We start from the raw sequence: 16,637 nt of genomic DNA on the forward strand, positions 1-16,637 counted from the left end.
GCGGTAACTAGTGTAATGACACTGTAATAACTAGTGTAATGACACTGTAATAACTAGTGTAATGACACAGTGGTAACTAGTGTAATGACACTGTAATAACTAGTGTAATGACACTGTAATAATGACTTTGATGCCAGCTTTAAACTGTAAACTGAGCCTGTTTGGTAAAATATGAAGATAATCAGTGTATGTGATATAGATCACGTGATTCCTGCTCCTCTGTTGAATCCACTCTCTGAGTCACTGTGGACACTTACACCCAGCCGTTTCCATAGAAACCGGTTGGGATGCAGCAGCAGGGCGTTAGCCTCCAGCTAGCCCATCATTCCGTCCTAGTCCGATTGGAGCCCGGTGTGGCGGGTCCAGCCCCCACCCTGCGGTCTGGGCCCCCCAGTCCAAATGATTAAAACACACCAACAGCAGCTGCGGACTGACTCTGCTTCACAGATCTCCATTCAAATTTAAGACAGTTGTACCGACTCACAAACCATCCCGATGTACTCGACCTGCGGGAGGTCACCGTGTGGAACCTTCTCAGGATCTCGGTGTAAAATCTGGTGACAGAAAATCCACAAAGACGCTTCACATCCAGATGAACCCAAATCCTGTAATACTTCACACTGCTCGGTGCCGCCTCCGTGTGGGAGCGACGAGACGGACTGGGGGTTCAGGAGGATCGATATTCTATTGAAATAATTGCTTGCTGGTGAACTCAGCGTAGGCCGAAATGAGTGGGTCGTACCGGTTTCTAATATGTCATTTTTCTTTCGGTTTCACGGATTTCACGGTTCCAAATGAGAACAGACGCATCACTGAACATTTTAACGCAGTTCGGCGTGACGTTCCTACCGCACAGGACAGAACAGCTGAGGCTGGTGTAGGTCGGACTTTATTGAAATGAGTGTTTGTTGGCATGGTGGGTGTCTGCCGAAGTAAGGACGACACCGTGTCGATCTGTTAAATGTCCGATGTTTGAGGATTTTCAAATGGTCGCATTTATTAGGTAGTGTAGAAATTCTGTATTGGGAGTTTTCAACGGAGTCTGGCGTGCCGCTCCGTCCGCTCAGGGCAGAGCAGGAAGAAGGACTGAAAAAGATCTAGATTGTGTTTGTGATGTGTATTGAACATCCGCCGAAGCGAAGATGGACCTTTCTCGTGTTTGATCATTCTTGTTAAGATCGAACAGATTGATGGGTTAAATGATGTGGAAGTGATGCGTAAACATTTGGAATATTTTAAACAGAGTCTGGCGTAACATTTCATCCGCATAGGAGAGAGAGCGGACGGTCCGCTGACAGATCTGGTCCCTGCTCTCACCCCAACCAGCTGGGATATTCTATTCAACAGATGTTCGTCAGGAAAGTGGATTTCTTCCTGGAATCACTGCAGCTGGGGGGGCTCACTGTGCGCCGCATGGAAGAAGGGACGCAGGAGATGAAGAGTTTCACAGTGGCTCTCTGACAGCTCGCTACATCCGCAGACCAGCCACGATGCTTTTTTATATTACTTGAATTTTGAACATTGGCGTAACCCCCCCCCCCCCCCCCCCCCGACAGATTCAGCAGGGATCTCCTTGGAAACGCTCAGTGACAGTGCGCCCCCCCGTCGCGAAGGGATGGTCGGTGCTGACATCGGCCGCCCGCTCTCCCACTAGCACCAGTACGGAAGTGATAGTGGGCCCCCCCAGTGACCAGATGTTCCCCGGCAGCAGGATGACCGGGGGCCCGGCCAGCCTGCTCTACGGACCGCTGGAAGACCTGCACGAGCTCGCCTTCATCGAGAGGCCGATCCGACGGAGTCTCAAGGTACCCCCCCCCCCCCAACCTTCGTCCGGCAGGTGGAGTTGTCATGTGACCAACACATGTCAGGATGTGTGTGACATGTGATGATGATGATGGTGATGATGGTGATGATGATGATGGTGATGAGCCTTGTTGTGTGAGTCCGTGGGAGGAAGAGCAGCAGGGGGAGACCCGCAGCGTGACGCAGTCTGTCTGTCTGTCGGCAGAGAGAGACAGACAGGCAGGCAGATAGACAGACAGACAGACAAACAGTCAGGCAGGCAGATAGACAGACAGACAGACAGTCAGGCAGGCAGATAGACAGACAGACAGACAGTCAGGCAGATAGACAGACAGACAGACAAACAGTCAGGCAGGCAGATAGACAGACAGTCAGGCAGGCAGATAGACAGACAGACAGACAGACAGTCAGGCAGGCAGATAGACAGACAGACAGACAGTCAGGCAGATAGACAGACAGACAGTCAGGCAAGCAGATAGACAGACAGACAGACAGTCAGGCAGATAGACAGACAGACAGACAGACAGACAGTCAGGCAGGCAGGCAGATAGACAGGCAGGCAGGCAGGCAGGCAGGCAGACAGACAGACAGACAGACAGACAGACAGACAGACAGACAGACAGACAGACAGACAGACAGACAGAATAATAATAATAATAATAGTAACAATAGGAGTCATGTAACCTTATTAACTGGAATAAGAGCAGAGAAACATCCTCAGCATCATGTCGCCTTCACTAATCAATAACGGCTATTGATTATTGCTGATAAAGCATTGATAGTTTGTCATTATTGTCTCTGCATACATGTTAACATTAACACCTGTGTCTGATCATGTGTTACCTGTTGTTATGGGGGGGGGGGCTTCATGCTGATGATGACGACGTTGTCAGGGGGCGGGGCCTGGGGGGGTCCCGCTATGGGAGAAACCCCAACGTAGTGACGACACAGTGACACACCCCCATCTCCTCCCAGACACACACACACGCACACACACACACACACACACACACACACACACACACACACACACACACACACACACACACACACTTCCAGCTTGGATCTGTCCAATCAGCTGTGTGTGTGTGTGTGTGTGTGTGTGTGTGTCCATAACATACATATCAAATTTTATTAAATTCGTTTTTCTATCTGAACCTCTGATAGACAGGCGGATAGATAGATAGATAGATAGATAGATAGATAGATAGATAGATAGATAGATAGATAGATAGATAGATAGATAGATAAACATTTGAACATTTGTTTCCTGTCAGACCGCGGAGGAGATCGATCAGCTGACTGTGGATGAAGATCTGAACGACATTGAGAGAGCCGTCTACCTGCTCAGGTGAGACCTGAGCTCCTTCATTGTCCCGTGTTACCAACATTTGCGAAGCCTACAGGTGTTCACTGAATCCACACGTATGTAGACCATGTGATCGTTGTCACACCCACAGCAGATCACCCACAACAGATCACTTACAGCAGATCACCTGTGCATGCTGAGGTGTATCGGCGTGAAGGTCAGTGATGGTCAGATGTGTTTAAACTGGTTTCAGTTTGTTATTTTTGGTTAAAATGAAGAAAACAGTCCAGAATAACTACAGACGGGTCTCGGGGGGGTTCTGGTTCAGAAGCAGCTGGGTCTTCCGCTGTGACCCACTAAACTCTGAAGCTAATTAAACATCCTGCAGTCTGATCCCAGAGGACCTGAACTAGTTCACTGAGCTCAGTCAACGTCTGGACTCAAACCTGCAAGAGAGGCAGGACTGAAGCTTCAGGAACTGACGTCCCCTAAGCAGCAACAGGACGTCCAGGAGACTCTGGAGGTCTCTGGACCTGAGTGCAGCGGTTCACAGCCCCCAGCAGACTGTCTGAGGGGGGACTGTCAGCAGTCTACTGGTTCAGATCCAAAGTCAGGTGACCCATATCCAGGAGTGAGTCATAGGTCCAGTGCAGGTTCAGCGTCAGGGCTCTGGTTTGTCCTGTGAACACTCTGACTGAAATGTCTCTCCTGTCGTCAGCGTCGGGCAGGAGGTCCAGAGGGCGAGTGTCATCAGCAACCTGCCCAGCCTCGTCCGCCAGAATCCAGCAGAGACATTTCGCAGGGTAGTACCCAAAGTCCGGGTACGTACACCACAACGTTAAGACGGCCGTGTCTTTACCATACACCGTCAGTATACACTGTCAGTACTGTCAGTACTACACCATCAGTACCGTCAGTACTGTCAGTACTACACCATCAGTACCGTCAGTACTGTCAGTACTGGCCTTTGAAGGCATGGCAGGTAGAGACAGGTGTATGACTCAGGTGTTCTGTCTGTGTGTTTCAGGAGGTCCTGAATGGAGCTGGAGCAGAAATCCAGCTGGCAGCAGCAGCGTCGTTTCTGACCATCCTACAGGACGACATCATCCTGATCCACACCCACACCTACTCCATCTTGAAGACTGTCCTGCTGCACCTGAACCACAGGGACACAGGTAACACCACCTGAACCTCAAAGACACAGGTAACACCACCACCTGAACCACAGGGACACAGGTAACACCACCACCTGAACCACAGGGACACAGGTAACAACACCACCTGAACCTCAGAGACACAGGTAACATCATCACCTGAACCACAGGGACACAGGTAACACCACCTGAACCACAGGGACACAGGTAACACCACCACCTGAACCACAGAGACACTGGTAACACTACCACCTGAACCACAGGGACACAGGTAACAACACCACCTGAACCTCAGAGACACAGGTAACATCATCACCTGAACCACAGGGACACAGGTAACACCACCTGAACCACAGGGACACAGGTAACAACACCACCTGAACCTCAGAGACACAGGTAACACCACCACCTGAACCACAGAGACACAGGTAACACCACCTGAACAACCTTGACGCTGGTGTTTGTGTTTGTGTTTGGTTCACAGTTGTCAGTGGCGCATGGTTGGAGACTTTATTGTCGGCCATCAACGCTCTGCCCAAGGAGACTATCAAACAGGAGGTACAGTGATCAGTGTTATTGAACAGTGATCAGGGTTATTGATCAGTGATCAGTGTTACTCCAGTGTTACTGAAAAGTAACACCCACAACTCTTTAAACTCCAGCTGACCCAGTCCACCTGTCTGTGTGTCTACCTGTCTGACTGTCTACCTGTCTACCAGTCTACAGACTTACTGACTACCTGTCTGACTGACTACCTGTCTGTCTCTCCAGGTGCTGAACCCTCTCCTATATCAAACTCAGCTGTCTCACTGTCTTCAGACTCGTCTGTCCAGCTGTCGGATTTTAGGGAAGGTGGCCTCCAAGTTCGACCCCCACACGTGAGCTACTGTACACGCAGTACTGTATATTAGTGTGGTACTGTGTGTATTACTTGAGCCCAGACGTACTGTATGTTACAGTAGTACTGTGTGTATTACCTGAGCCCAGGTGTGTGCTTCCTGTGTCAGAGTGAAGAAGGAGCTGCTGCCATTGGCTCGCTCATTGTGTCGGGACGTGGAGTTTGAGGTCCGTGCCTGTATGTGCCGTCAGCTAGAGAGCATCGCCAGGGCGACCGGGTAAACGTCACCAAGCACCAGATGAACCTGAACGCAGACCGAACGCTCAGCTGTGGTGACACTGTGTCTCCTGTCGCCCTCAGGTTGGACGACACCAGGACGGAGCTGCTTCCTGAACTGGTGGCGCTCGCACAAGACGAGGAGGGCAGTGTCCGCCTTGCCGCCTTCGACACCATCATCAACCTGATGGAGATGATGGACAGCGGTGAGTCTTCAGGCGGAGTCATGGTCGGTAACTGTCAATACAGTTCAAGGTGTCCTCAGACTGGGAGAACAAGTGGACGTCCAGCAGGGGGCGACTCCACTGGCTCCAAACAGAAGTCTGATTGGATGGAAGTCAATGAGGAAATGAGGCGACTTCTCTCCTGATTTATCAGCTCAGTGAACAGTTTCTGCTCTCAGTCTCTAGTTTACAGTCTTCTTCAGCACAGCAGGATGTTCATTTAGTCAATGATGGTCCATTTAGCGGAAGATACACCCGGAAGAGGGGGGGCTTTAGGGCGGGGCTACCTGCTCACTGACCAATCAGAGATACAGATGGCGACACCTGTAAAGCCAAACTGGAGGCTTTAAAAGGGTGTCCACAAACCAGTGGGTAATGTCACTGTGGCCACGCCCATTCTCTACAGGATGTAGTCAGTGGGAGCGAGTCAGCCGTCCACATCTCTATAAACACTATTTTTAAAGCACCCTCTTCCTCCTCCTCCGCCTCTCCCAGATGACAGAATCCACGTTGTGGTTCCCCTGGTGATGGCGGTGTGCGAGGTGTCGTCGCAGGTAGACGAGACTGTCGTGGCGTCTTTGTCGTTCCAGTTTGGGAAACTGTGCAGTGGACTGACAGGTGAGACTGGGCAGCATCAGTTCCTACATATATGTAGTGTTGGGGGGGGTTACCTGTCCGTATATAGTGGGTGGGTCAGACTGTTCAGAGTGTCTAGAGTTGGCGTCTCTGATTCACTGTTTCAGGCTCTCTGTCAGACGAGCAGAAGGGAGTCCTGCTGCAGAGGTTTAAGGTGCTCTGCGCCGCCGGCCTACAGACTGAAGGAAACCAGGACGACAGCAACAACAAGTCCACACTCATCCGCTGTAACTGCTGCTACAACCTGCCGGTGCACACACACACGCACACACACACACACACACAGGTGTGCACACACCCACCTCCTCCATGCGGTGATGTCACTTCTTGTCTCCCCCATCCAGGCCATGGTGGTATTTGTGGACCCGACTCACTTCTTGTCAGAGCTCTACGTGTCTTTCTCTGGTCTCTGCTGCGACCCGGAGGTCAGCGTCCGACGCAGCGCTGCAGCCAGCTTCCACCAGGTGAGACACCAGGTAACATCCATCTGTCAGAGTCTGAGCCACATTGGAGCATGTGCAGTACATCCAGAGGGCAGCGTTCCGAGGGCAGTGTCTGTAGGGTCGCGTCTGTTGGGCGGCATGCTGACGGTGGCGCGTAGGGTGGGGTTCGTGGGGTGGTTTTCGTAGGGTGGTGTCCGTAGGGCAGCATTCGAAAGATGGTGTCCGTAGGGTGGCGTTCGTGGGGCGTCATTTGTAAGGTGGTGTCTTGAGGGTGGTGTTCATAGGGTGGTGCCCATAGGGTGGTGTTCGTGAGGTGGTGTTCATAGGGTGGTGTCCATAGGGTGGTGTTCATAGGGTAGTGTCCACCACCCTTGAGGGTGCTGTTCGTAGGGTGGTGTCTTGAGGGTGGCGTTCGTGGGGCGGTGTCCATAGGTTGCCATTCATGAGGTGGCGTTCGTAGGGTGGTGTCTTGAGGGTGGTGTCCTAAGGACATATTCTGCAAAGTTCTCATCCTATGGGGAGCTCCGACGTTTGTCTGGACGTCCTCAGGCCCTGTGGCATGTTGGGAAAAAAGCTTAGACACAAGTGTTGAGGTGTTGACCTGTTAAACTCTTTGATAGTAAATCTGTTCTCTGTGATGCCACTTGGTTGGCCCTGCCCCTTCCTGTCAGGTGGTGAAGCTGCTGGGTTCAAACGTCCAGCTGGTCCACAGAGAGCTGCTGGTTCTGCTGCAGGACGACGCCCTGGAGGTAAGCTGGTTACCCTCCTTTGGTCACCTGGTCGCACTGTTAACTGAAGCGCTGTGGTAACAAACACCAATGTGATGACTGACACCAACAAACCAACAACACAACACTCTTTACACAACAGGCTACTGCTGCTGCTTTCACGCGGATTTTGTCTGTTTCACACACTGAAGTGAATGCTGTAGATGACGTTGTTAATGTTGGCGCAACACATTAACACAACAAGCCACGGACAACAAACCAAAACACCAACACAGCAGCATACCAACAACACAATCAATCAATCAATCAATCAATCTTTATTTATATAGTGCCAATTCACAACAGCGTTATCTCAAGACGCTTTACATAAAGAGCATGTCTAGACCAAACTCTAATTAGAGAGAGACCCAACGATTCAGGAATTCAAAATTAAGGATTCAAGAATTCCAACATGAGCAGCATCAGATATTATATTGAGCAACAGTGGAGGAAAAACTCCCCTTTAACGGGAAGAAACCTCGAACAGACCCAGGATCAATGTGGGCGGCTTCTGTAGGGGTCCATGTTGGGTGGAGGTTGGACAGAGAGAGACAGAGAGAGAGAGAGAGAGAGAGAGAGAGAGAGAGAGAGAGACAACACAAACAGCAACCAGTGTACTAGCAGTGACTATAGCACTAACAATAGGAGTGTGACTAAAAGATTAGCAGTATGATATTATTGAAAAACATGACAAGTGGTGATTCATGAAGCAGAGAACCACAGCAGCAGGACCATGATCCACAGGAACCTGAGAGATGAGAAAGCACAGAAAGGCTCCAGGGAAGATAGCAAGTTAGTGGCAGACATTTGGCTGACATGAGACATAACGATGGAGAGGAAGAGGAGGATAGAGAATAGAGGAGCTTAGTGCACCATAGGAGTCCCCTGGCAGTCTGAGCCTATAGCAGCATAACTAGGGGCTGGTCTAAGGCCTGATCCAGCCCTGAACTATATGCCTTGTCAAAAAGGAAGGTTTTTAGTCTACTCTTAAATGTAGAGAGGGTGTCTGCCCCCCGAACCCAAACTGGAAGGGGGTTCCACAGGAGAGGAGCCTGATAGCTGAAGGCTCTGCCTCCTGCACTACTTTTGGAGACTTTGGGAACCACCAGTAGACCTGCAGTCTGGGAGCGCAGTGCTCTAGTGTGGTAGTACGGTACTATGAGCTCTTTAAGGTATGATGGAGCCTGACCCTTAAGAGCCTTGTAGGTGAGGAGAAGGATTTTAAACTCTATTCTAGATTTTACTGGAAGCCAATGACGAGAAGCCAGTACAGCCAGTACTTTTGTTCTTTATGTTGTTGCTGTTGTTAAAGTTATTGATGTTGCTCCTGAAGCAGCTTCAGTGTGTGAATGTGTGTGAAAGAACAGTCTCCTCCATCTTAGATTCCTCCTGAATGAATGATGTGTGAATGAGGGTGTGATGTAAAAGAGCTTTGAGTGGTCGAAATGACTAGAAAGGAGCTAAAAAGATACAGACCATTTACAAACTTGTTTTTTGTTATTGTTGTTGACGATGGTGTTGTTACCGTAGACATTGTTGATTGTTGATGATGTTGTTAATGTTGATGTTGGTGTTAATGTTGACATTGTTATTTTTATAATTTGTTATAATATAATATCTGATGCTGCTCATGTGGGAATTCTTAAATCCTTAATTTTGAATTCATGAATCGTTGGGTCTCTCTCTAATTAAAGAGTTTGGTCTATACCTGCTCTTCATGTAAAGCGTCTTGAGATAACGCTGTTGTGAATTGGCACTATATAAATAAAGATGTTGATGATGTTAATGTTGATGTTGGTGTTAATGTTGTTGACATTGTTGTTTATGTTATTTTTGTTGATGCTATTGACATTGTTGATGTTGATATTGTTTGAATGTTTTTGTTGTTGATGCTGTTGTTCATGGTGTTTTTGTTGATGTTGGCGATGTCGTTGATGATGTTTTCGTTAATGTTGATGCTGAAGACATTGTTGATGTTGTTTTGGTTGATGTTAATGCTGTTTTTGGTGATGTTGACCATGTTTTTGTTGATGGTGTTGATGGTGTTTTTGTTGATGAGGTTGATGTTGCTTTTGTTGATGAGATTGATGTTGACGGTGTTGATGTTATTTTTGTTGATATTGTTGATGTTCAGGTGTTGGACACACTAATGAATCACCTGGAAGAAACGTTGGAGGTGGTCCTTTCCAGGGGAGAGAACCTCACGCTGGACAAGGTTGGAAATCAAACCTCCACGATCAGAGAGACCTGTCACCCCCCCATGTGATCTGTCAAAGACAGGAAGTATCATCTAATTATCAGGACAAACCCTCTCATACTTGCTCACTGTCCAGCAGCTAGCTAGCCTACAGACTCCCCTCCATGCATGAGGTCACCACTTTGTATTTGATTGGCTGCCTGAGCCAAGTGGGCGGACAAGCGGAGCAACTTTTAGACTAAAAACCACTAAAGATGTGATGTGTGAACCTTAGGAAAACAATGAAGTTACTGGTGCTGCCTTTCCATCTGACTGGCCCCCAAGAGTTTAACCTGGTTCTCACTGCTTGTTCCTTTAGTTCTTCTGAGACCTTTCTCTCTCGTTCTGTATCTTTCTCCCGTTTCTCCCCTGGTTCCTCTATGTTCTCTGGTGGTTCCTGTCCAGTTCCCGGACCTGCTGTCGGCCCTGCTGTTGGCTGAGCAGAAGGTTGGATGTTCTCTGCGCTGGCGGCTGCATGAGAAGCTGTTGCAGCGCTACAGCTGCCTGGCCAGACTGCTGCCTGGAGAGCTGCTGCACCAGAGCTTCTCCCCCCGCATCTTCATCATCCTCACCACCAACGTCAGCACTGTCCAATGAGCCATGACACATTCAACAGGTAAGTCAGGTGAGCAGACAGGTAACTTCCCCTCTGCGTGTTGTTGTTGCAGAAGGTGTTGCCCGTCCAGAGGGAAGCGGCGCGGACCTTCTGCACCTTCCTGCGTTACAACCGCAAACAGGAGCAGCGCCAGGAGATGATGGAGCGGCTCATCCAAGGTACCGGACTGGTGCCATGTCAGGTGCTCTGTGATGTCACTGTTCTGTCAGCATGACTCAGGTGTGACGTTGTGCTTCTGATCCTCAGATCTGGCTCAGGGGCGGAGCTACTGGCACCGCCTCAGGTTCCTCGATGTTTGTGAAACAGCCACTGAGATTTTCTCCAGGAAATACTTCAACAAGTATTTCCTGGTCCCAGCACTGGAGATGGTCCACGACCCCGTTGCCAACGTCAGGTAGCTTTGTCCTGTCACTGAGGCAGGTCTCTGACCTCAGGTGTACCACACGTCATCTTGTTTACCTACTGGCCCGTCCACCTGTCTCCCTGTCACAGGTATAAGCTGTGTCAGCTGCTGCCCAGACTGCGTTCGTCACTCCGCCTGCCGGCTGACAAACAGCTGCTGCAGAAGCTCGAATTTTGCGTCCAAAAGCTCCTCTGCAGAGAGAAAGACAAGGACGTGGTGGCCACCATCCGCCAGGTAACGTCCCTGGGACCCAAGGCCAGGTCTGAAGTGGACAGTAAACAAGCATAATAACAGTAACTATAGTACTGACAATAAGAATATGACTCCAAGTCTGCCTTAAGGACATAAAGTCCTGGATGAGCAGCAACTTTCTGATGCTAAACTCAGACTAAACTGAAGTTATTCTTAGAGACACCTTTTCTACCAACATAACTGCTCTGGATGGCATCACTCTGGCCTCCAGCTCCACTGGGAGGAATCTGGGAGTCTTATTTGATCAGGATTTGTCCTTTAACTCCCACATTAAGCAGATTTCTAGAACTGCCTTTTTCCATCTACGTAATATTGTTAAAATCAGGCCTGTAGATGATGCAGAAACACTAGTCCACACATTTGTCACTTCTTGGTTGGACTATTTCTGTGACGAGAACTAAGAGAAGAGACCATCTTTCTCCTGTACTAGCTTCTCTTCACTAGCTTCCAGGAAAACCTAGAATAGAGTTTAAAATCCTTCTCCTCACCTCCGAAGCTCTTAATGGTCAGGTCCATCATATCTTACTAACTTGGTATCTTCCCCGGAGCCTTTCTGTGCTTTTCTCATCTCTCTGGTTCCTGTGGATCCTGGTCCTGGTTCTGCTGCTGTGGTTCTCTGGTTCCTGTGGATCCTGGTCCTGGTTCTTCTGCTGCGGATCATCAGCCACCTACACTTTTTACTGATATTAGTCCTGTTATTATTATTCAGATATTAATTATTGTCATGTTTTTCAATGCTACAGTGCTGGTAACAGTAAAAGCATGACAATAGTTAATATGTGAATAATAATAACAGGACTAATATCAGTAAAAAGTGCCGGTGGCTGATGATCCACAGCAGTGATTCATGAAGCCAGAAAACCACAGCAGGAGAACCAGGACCAGGATCAACAGGAACCTGAGAACCACAGCAGGAGAACCAAGACCAGGATCCACAGGAACCAGAGAACCACAGCAGGACCATGACCAGGATCCACAGGAACCTGAGAACCACAGCAGGAGAACCAAGACCAGGATCCACAGGAACTAGAGAACCACAGCAGGAGGACCAGGACCAGGATCCACAGGAACCAGAGAGATGAGAAAAGCACAGAAAGGCTCCGGGGAAGATACCAAGTTAGTAACAGACATTAAAGAGACATGAAGCATCAGGATGGAGAGGAAGAGGAGGAGAGAGGAGTGGATCTGGTGTGACATGGATCTGGTCTCCAGAGACCTGGTCTGAGCCCCTGTCTGAGGACTCTGTGGGTCTAAAGTGGATCGGAGCCAGTGGATTGTGGATTAATTGTGGTTTTGGTGTTTTTCAGACCGTGCTGGAACTGGACAAACTGGATCTAACGGAGCCTGTGAGCAGCTTGTTTTCTTAAAGGACTAAACCACAGATTAAGTGAGAGCTGGTGTTCTAGGTTGTCTGTTTTGTCCTGCAGTTCCAGAAGCGGCAGGAGATGGACGTCCTGGACCAGAAGAAGGAGAAGGAGGAGGCTCTGCTGCTGGAGATGGTGAGTGTGACGCCGACAGGTGATGTCTGGCCTGAATCGGCTGCTCTTTGGTTTCACAGGCGTCTCCTCTGTGGTCAGGAGCAGCTGGAGCGCCAGCAGAGCGACGGGAAGCTGAACGCTGAAAAACATGCTGAGAGAAAACGTGAGCCAAACGTCTTCGTATTTCCTGACAGCATGGTCAGGGAGTTTGTGTCACAGTATGGAAGTCTGAGGGAACAGGTGTCGTCATGTCTACCTGTCTCTGTTCGACAGGAAGAGACAGTAAAACCAGTCTGTCTGCAACCAAGTCCATGTCCGTGTCCTCATCCGGCACTCCTCTGTCCTCCTCCGGTAAGATAAACACACCTGAATACAAGCTGTGTTCTACCTGTGAACTCTACCTGTAATCTACCTGTGAACACAGTTGACTTTCCTGTCATCTGGTTTCCAGCCTTTTCACAGATGCTTTCACTGAGGCGTGTTGGTGTCTACAGCACCTGCCCTCCACCTGTTCCAAACAGTTTAAAAAGTTTGGAACAGTGACAATGAGGATGAGGATGAGGATCATGATGATGATGATTATGATGAGGATGATGAAGTTGATGATGATGTTGATGAGGATGATGATGATGGGGATGATGAGGATGACGATGAGGATGAGGATAGTGGTAATGATGGTGATGAGGAAGATGATGATGGTGATGAGGATGATAGTGACAGTGATGTCTCTTCTCACAGGTAAAGAGATTAGGAAGGCGAAGCTGTCACGGAGTCGATCCCTCAGCAGTCAGCCGACGACGTCCAAATCTGCAAACTCAGACAGACCTCAGTAAGAAGACCTCACAGTAGACTGAGGAACAGCCTCACTAACCAGATTTGCTAACCAGCCTTATTGACCAGTCTGACTAACCAGCCTTACTCACCAGCCTCATTAATTAGCCTCACTAATCACCCGTACTAACCAGCCTCACTAACCAGTCTTACTTACTAGCCTCACTAACCAGCCTTACTCACCAGCCTCATTAATTAGCCTCACTAATCACCCGTACTAACCAGCCTCACTAACCAGTCTTACTTACTAGCCTCACTAACCAGCCTTATTGACCCGCCTCACTAACCAGCCTTATTAACCAGCCACACTAACCAGTCTCATTAACCAGCCACACTAACCAGCCTCATTAACCAGTCTTATTAACCCACCTCACTAACCAGTCTTATTAACCAGCCTAACTAATCAGCCTCATTAACCAGTCTTACTAACCAGCCAAACTAACCACCCTAACTAACCAGCCTCATTAACCAGTCTTATTAACCCACCTCACTAACCACCCTAACTAACCAGCCTCATTAACCAGTCTTATTAACCCACCTCACTAACCACCCTAACTAACCAGCCTCACTAACCAACCTTATTATCAATCAATCTTCATCTCTCCAGCTCCAGGTCACAGCAGCGTTTCTCTCAGACTGTTTCCAGAAAGAGCAGCTCAGAACAAACTCTTTCATTCAGAGACCAAAGATTCAGGAATTCAACAGGAAGGATTCAAGAATCCCCACAGAGCAGCTCAGAGATTAGATTAGGACCCAGTGGAGGAAGAACTCCCCTTTAACGGGAAGAAACCTGGAACAGAACCAGGCTTTCTGTCAGGGTCCGTGTTGGGTGGAGGTTGGAGAGACAGACAGACAGACAGACAGACAGAGAGAGAGAGAGACAGAGACAGACAGACAGAGAGAGACAGACAGACAGAGAGAGAGAGAAAACAAACAGCAACCAATATACTAACAGCAACTATAGTACTGACAATAGGAATGTGACTAATAATTAGCAATAGTCTAAATCTCATTTAGAAGTGGGGGTACAATGCAGATTGGCACTGTAGATGCTGTACTGGACCTCTGTGATTCAGAGGGAGCTGATCCTGAGGGTGAAGCTCTCAGTTCACCAGCGTTGGTCCTGTCAGTCTCTGTCGGTCCTGGTCCTGGTCTCTGCCTGGTGACTGGATGAATGAGTTTTCTATGTGCCAACTCTTTCTGGAGCCTGTTCTCATACCAGAGGATCTCGTTCCTCATTCTCTTGGCCTTTGTAAGAAACATTTTGTCTCTTCTGTCTTGCTGTGATCGTCTCGTACCAGTGCCTCTGTGCCCACTTCCTGTTGGTTCTACCCCTTACCTCCCTGCTAGGACCATCAGCAGGAGCCTGATTTAGTCAAAGTCGTCCACAGAAGCCACTGATTTCCATTAAGGGGTTGAAAAGAGGTACCAAGGCCCATCTAAACACAGCTCTGACACCGCTCATCTTGCCTGCAGTCGGGACTCTACAGCTGTTCATTGAGGCTGTTCTCTTGTTGCAGTGACGTGTCCTCCAACTGTGGGCGGCCCCATGTGACAGTGGGGTGGGGGTTACAGGTGTTGCCTGTTGTTAAGCTCCTGTTGAGTATCTGTCATGTGGGGCGTTCAAATGTGGACAAAAACAGGGTTTAAGTGTTTCTCGTGTTGTGTTTTCTGATTCCTCAGGAAAGTGAAAGAGCTGAGCAGTGCGACAGGACCCGGGAAGTCCATGAACTCCATGTTATCGAGCAAAGGTATCAGCTCGTACACCTGCATACGGAACACTGGCTCTGTCTGAATTCAGAACTGCAGGATCACCACAGTCAGGGAGAATTTAAGTGGTCCTGTGTGAAATACGACCACAGTCCTCCCTGACTGTGGTGATCCTTGTCTTTAATCAGACATCACTTATGTTTTGCAGATGACTCCTTGAGGACTGCCCACTTCACTATGGCGACCCAGTCTACTACCTCCATGCCAGTCTTGATCTGCAGCAACACAACCAGCCTCCTGGATAGGGGCAGTACACTGGACCACAGGACCAGTACCCTGGACCAGAGAGAACACAGGACCAATACCCTGGACCAGAGAGAACACAGGACCAGTACCCTGGACCAGCGCAGTAAAACAATGGATCGGGGGTGCGGTGTGAAGGACAGCCAGTCCAGGAAGCTGTCAATGTGAGTTGTTGTTAAAATCTTCTAAATATAGACCCATGTGAGTTAATGATCCCACTTTGTATCCCCTCTGACCAGGTCCAGACAGGCCCGTTCACTCTTGAACTAGGCTTTAGTTTATTGCTTCCTTAACCCTGGTCTAACCCCATCTGGCACCAGGTCAGACGTCAGCTGGTCAGAGGGTTTTTAACACCATAGACGACCAGAGGTTCATCTTGGATGTGGAGAAACACTCTGACTTTAGCTGCTGTCTGTAGCTGCAGCACAACAAAGCAGGAAATACATCCAAGAAACACAGTTAAAGCAGCAGAAGAAGAAACACAGCCTGTTTGGACACATTAGAAGCACGTAAATCACAGGAAAATGACCAAATCAACAAAATCTGAGCAAGTCAACTGATCAGCCAGGAAAAATACCTAACCCTTGTCTAGCCCCATCATAACCCTGGTCTAACCCCATCCTAACCCTGATCTTATCTGAATTTTAAGGTGGTCTAACTCACTGCTACTTTAAGGCTAGGTGGTCCAGGTTTAGTTCTATGTAAGGCCTGGATTATCTCAGATTAGCCCTGCTATTGTTGAGCTCCTACTCTATGCCGGTTTATGCCTGTTATTTTTACCATTTCGTGCTATTTTAGCCTTGTTTAATCTGGTTTAACTTTGCCTGTTTTACCTGTCTGAACCTGGTTTTAGCACCTCCTAAAGGAAATATTCATGTGCTGTTTTTTTAATACACAGAAAGAGGAAGTCAAACTCTTTCAGCGTCCAGTCGGGACGTGACTGAAGAGGACGATGTCATCACTCCTCCACCAGGCCATCACCCAATCAGCAGTCAGGGAGCCATGTCCATTTAACAGCAGCTAAAGGAGTTAAAGGTCGAATAAAGGCATCAGAACACGGCCCAGAATGCATCAGGACATCGCTAACAGTAGAGACAGTAGACAGTAGAGTCTGACATCTGTTTGTATCTGCTGAACACTGTGTATTCAACAATCTCATCCTGTCACCTGATTGGTTCAGTAAACTCTGTGTTCTTATTGGCTAGCCTGCTGACGTATGATTGGTTGGATAAATGCTGACATCACAGGACAATTTTGAATGAAACTTTAACTCTGACTCTTACTGTAAGATAATCAAGGTGCGTCTGATAATTGTTCTATGTGTTGATTGGTTAGGAATGTGTGATGTCACTGTGCTG

General features: G+C 48.7%; 1 protein-coding gene across 1 annotated transcript; it reads left to right on the plus strand.

The window, feature by feature from the left end:
* The first annotated feature begins 1,619 nt into the window (after positions 1-1,619).
* On the plus strand, positions 1,620-16,616 carry ppp4r4 (protein phosphatase 4, regulatory subunit 4). The gene is made up of 25 exons (XM_070849337.1): positions 1,620-1,805; positions 3,081-3,154; positions 3,831-3,933; positions 4,140-4,287; positions 4,751-4,824; positions 5,038-5,144; positions 5,274-5,381; positions 5,465-5,586; positions 6,100-6,222; positions 6,348-6,490; positions 6,585-6,704; positions 7,355-7,432; positions 9,585-9,665; positions 10,092-10,265; positions 10,355-10,460; positions 10,549-10,696; positions 10,795-10,939; positions 12,265-12,303; positions 12,385-12,456; positions 12,535-12,598; positions 12,709-12,786; positions 13,174-13,264; positions 14,950-15,017; positions 15,185-15,443; positions 16,178-16,616. The coding sequence occupies exons 1-25, from the start codon at positions 1,695-1,697 to the stop codon at positions 16,221-16,223; spliced, it is 2,682 nt and encodes an 893-aa protein (XP_070705438.1). The 5' UTR covers positions 1,620-1,694; the 3' UTR covers positions 16,224-16,616.
* The last annotated feature ends 21 nt before the right edge of the window (positions 16,617-16,637 follow it).

This window comes from Pempheris klunzingeri, chromosome 18, assembly GCF_042242105.1.
Source record: "Pempheris klunzingeri isolate RE-2024b chromosome 18, fPemKlu1.hap1, whole genome shotgun sequence".
In the NCBI taxonomy this organism is placed as follows: domain Eukaryota; kingdom Metazoa; phylum Chordata; class Actinopteri; order Acropomatiformes; family Pempheridae; genus Pempheris; species Pempheris klunzingeri.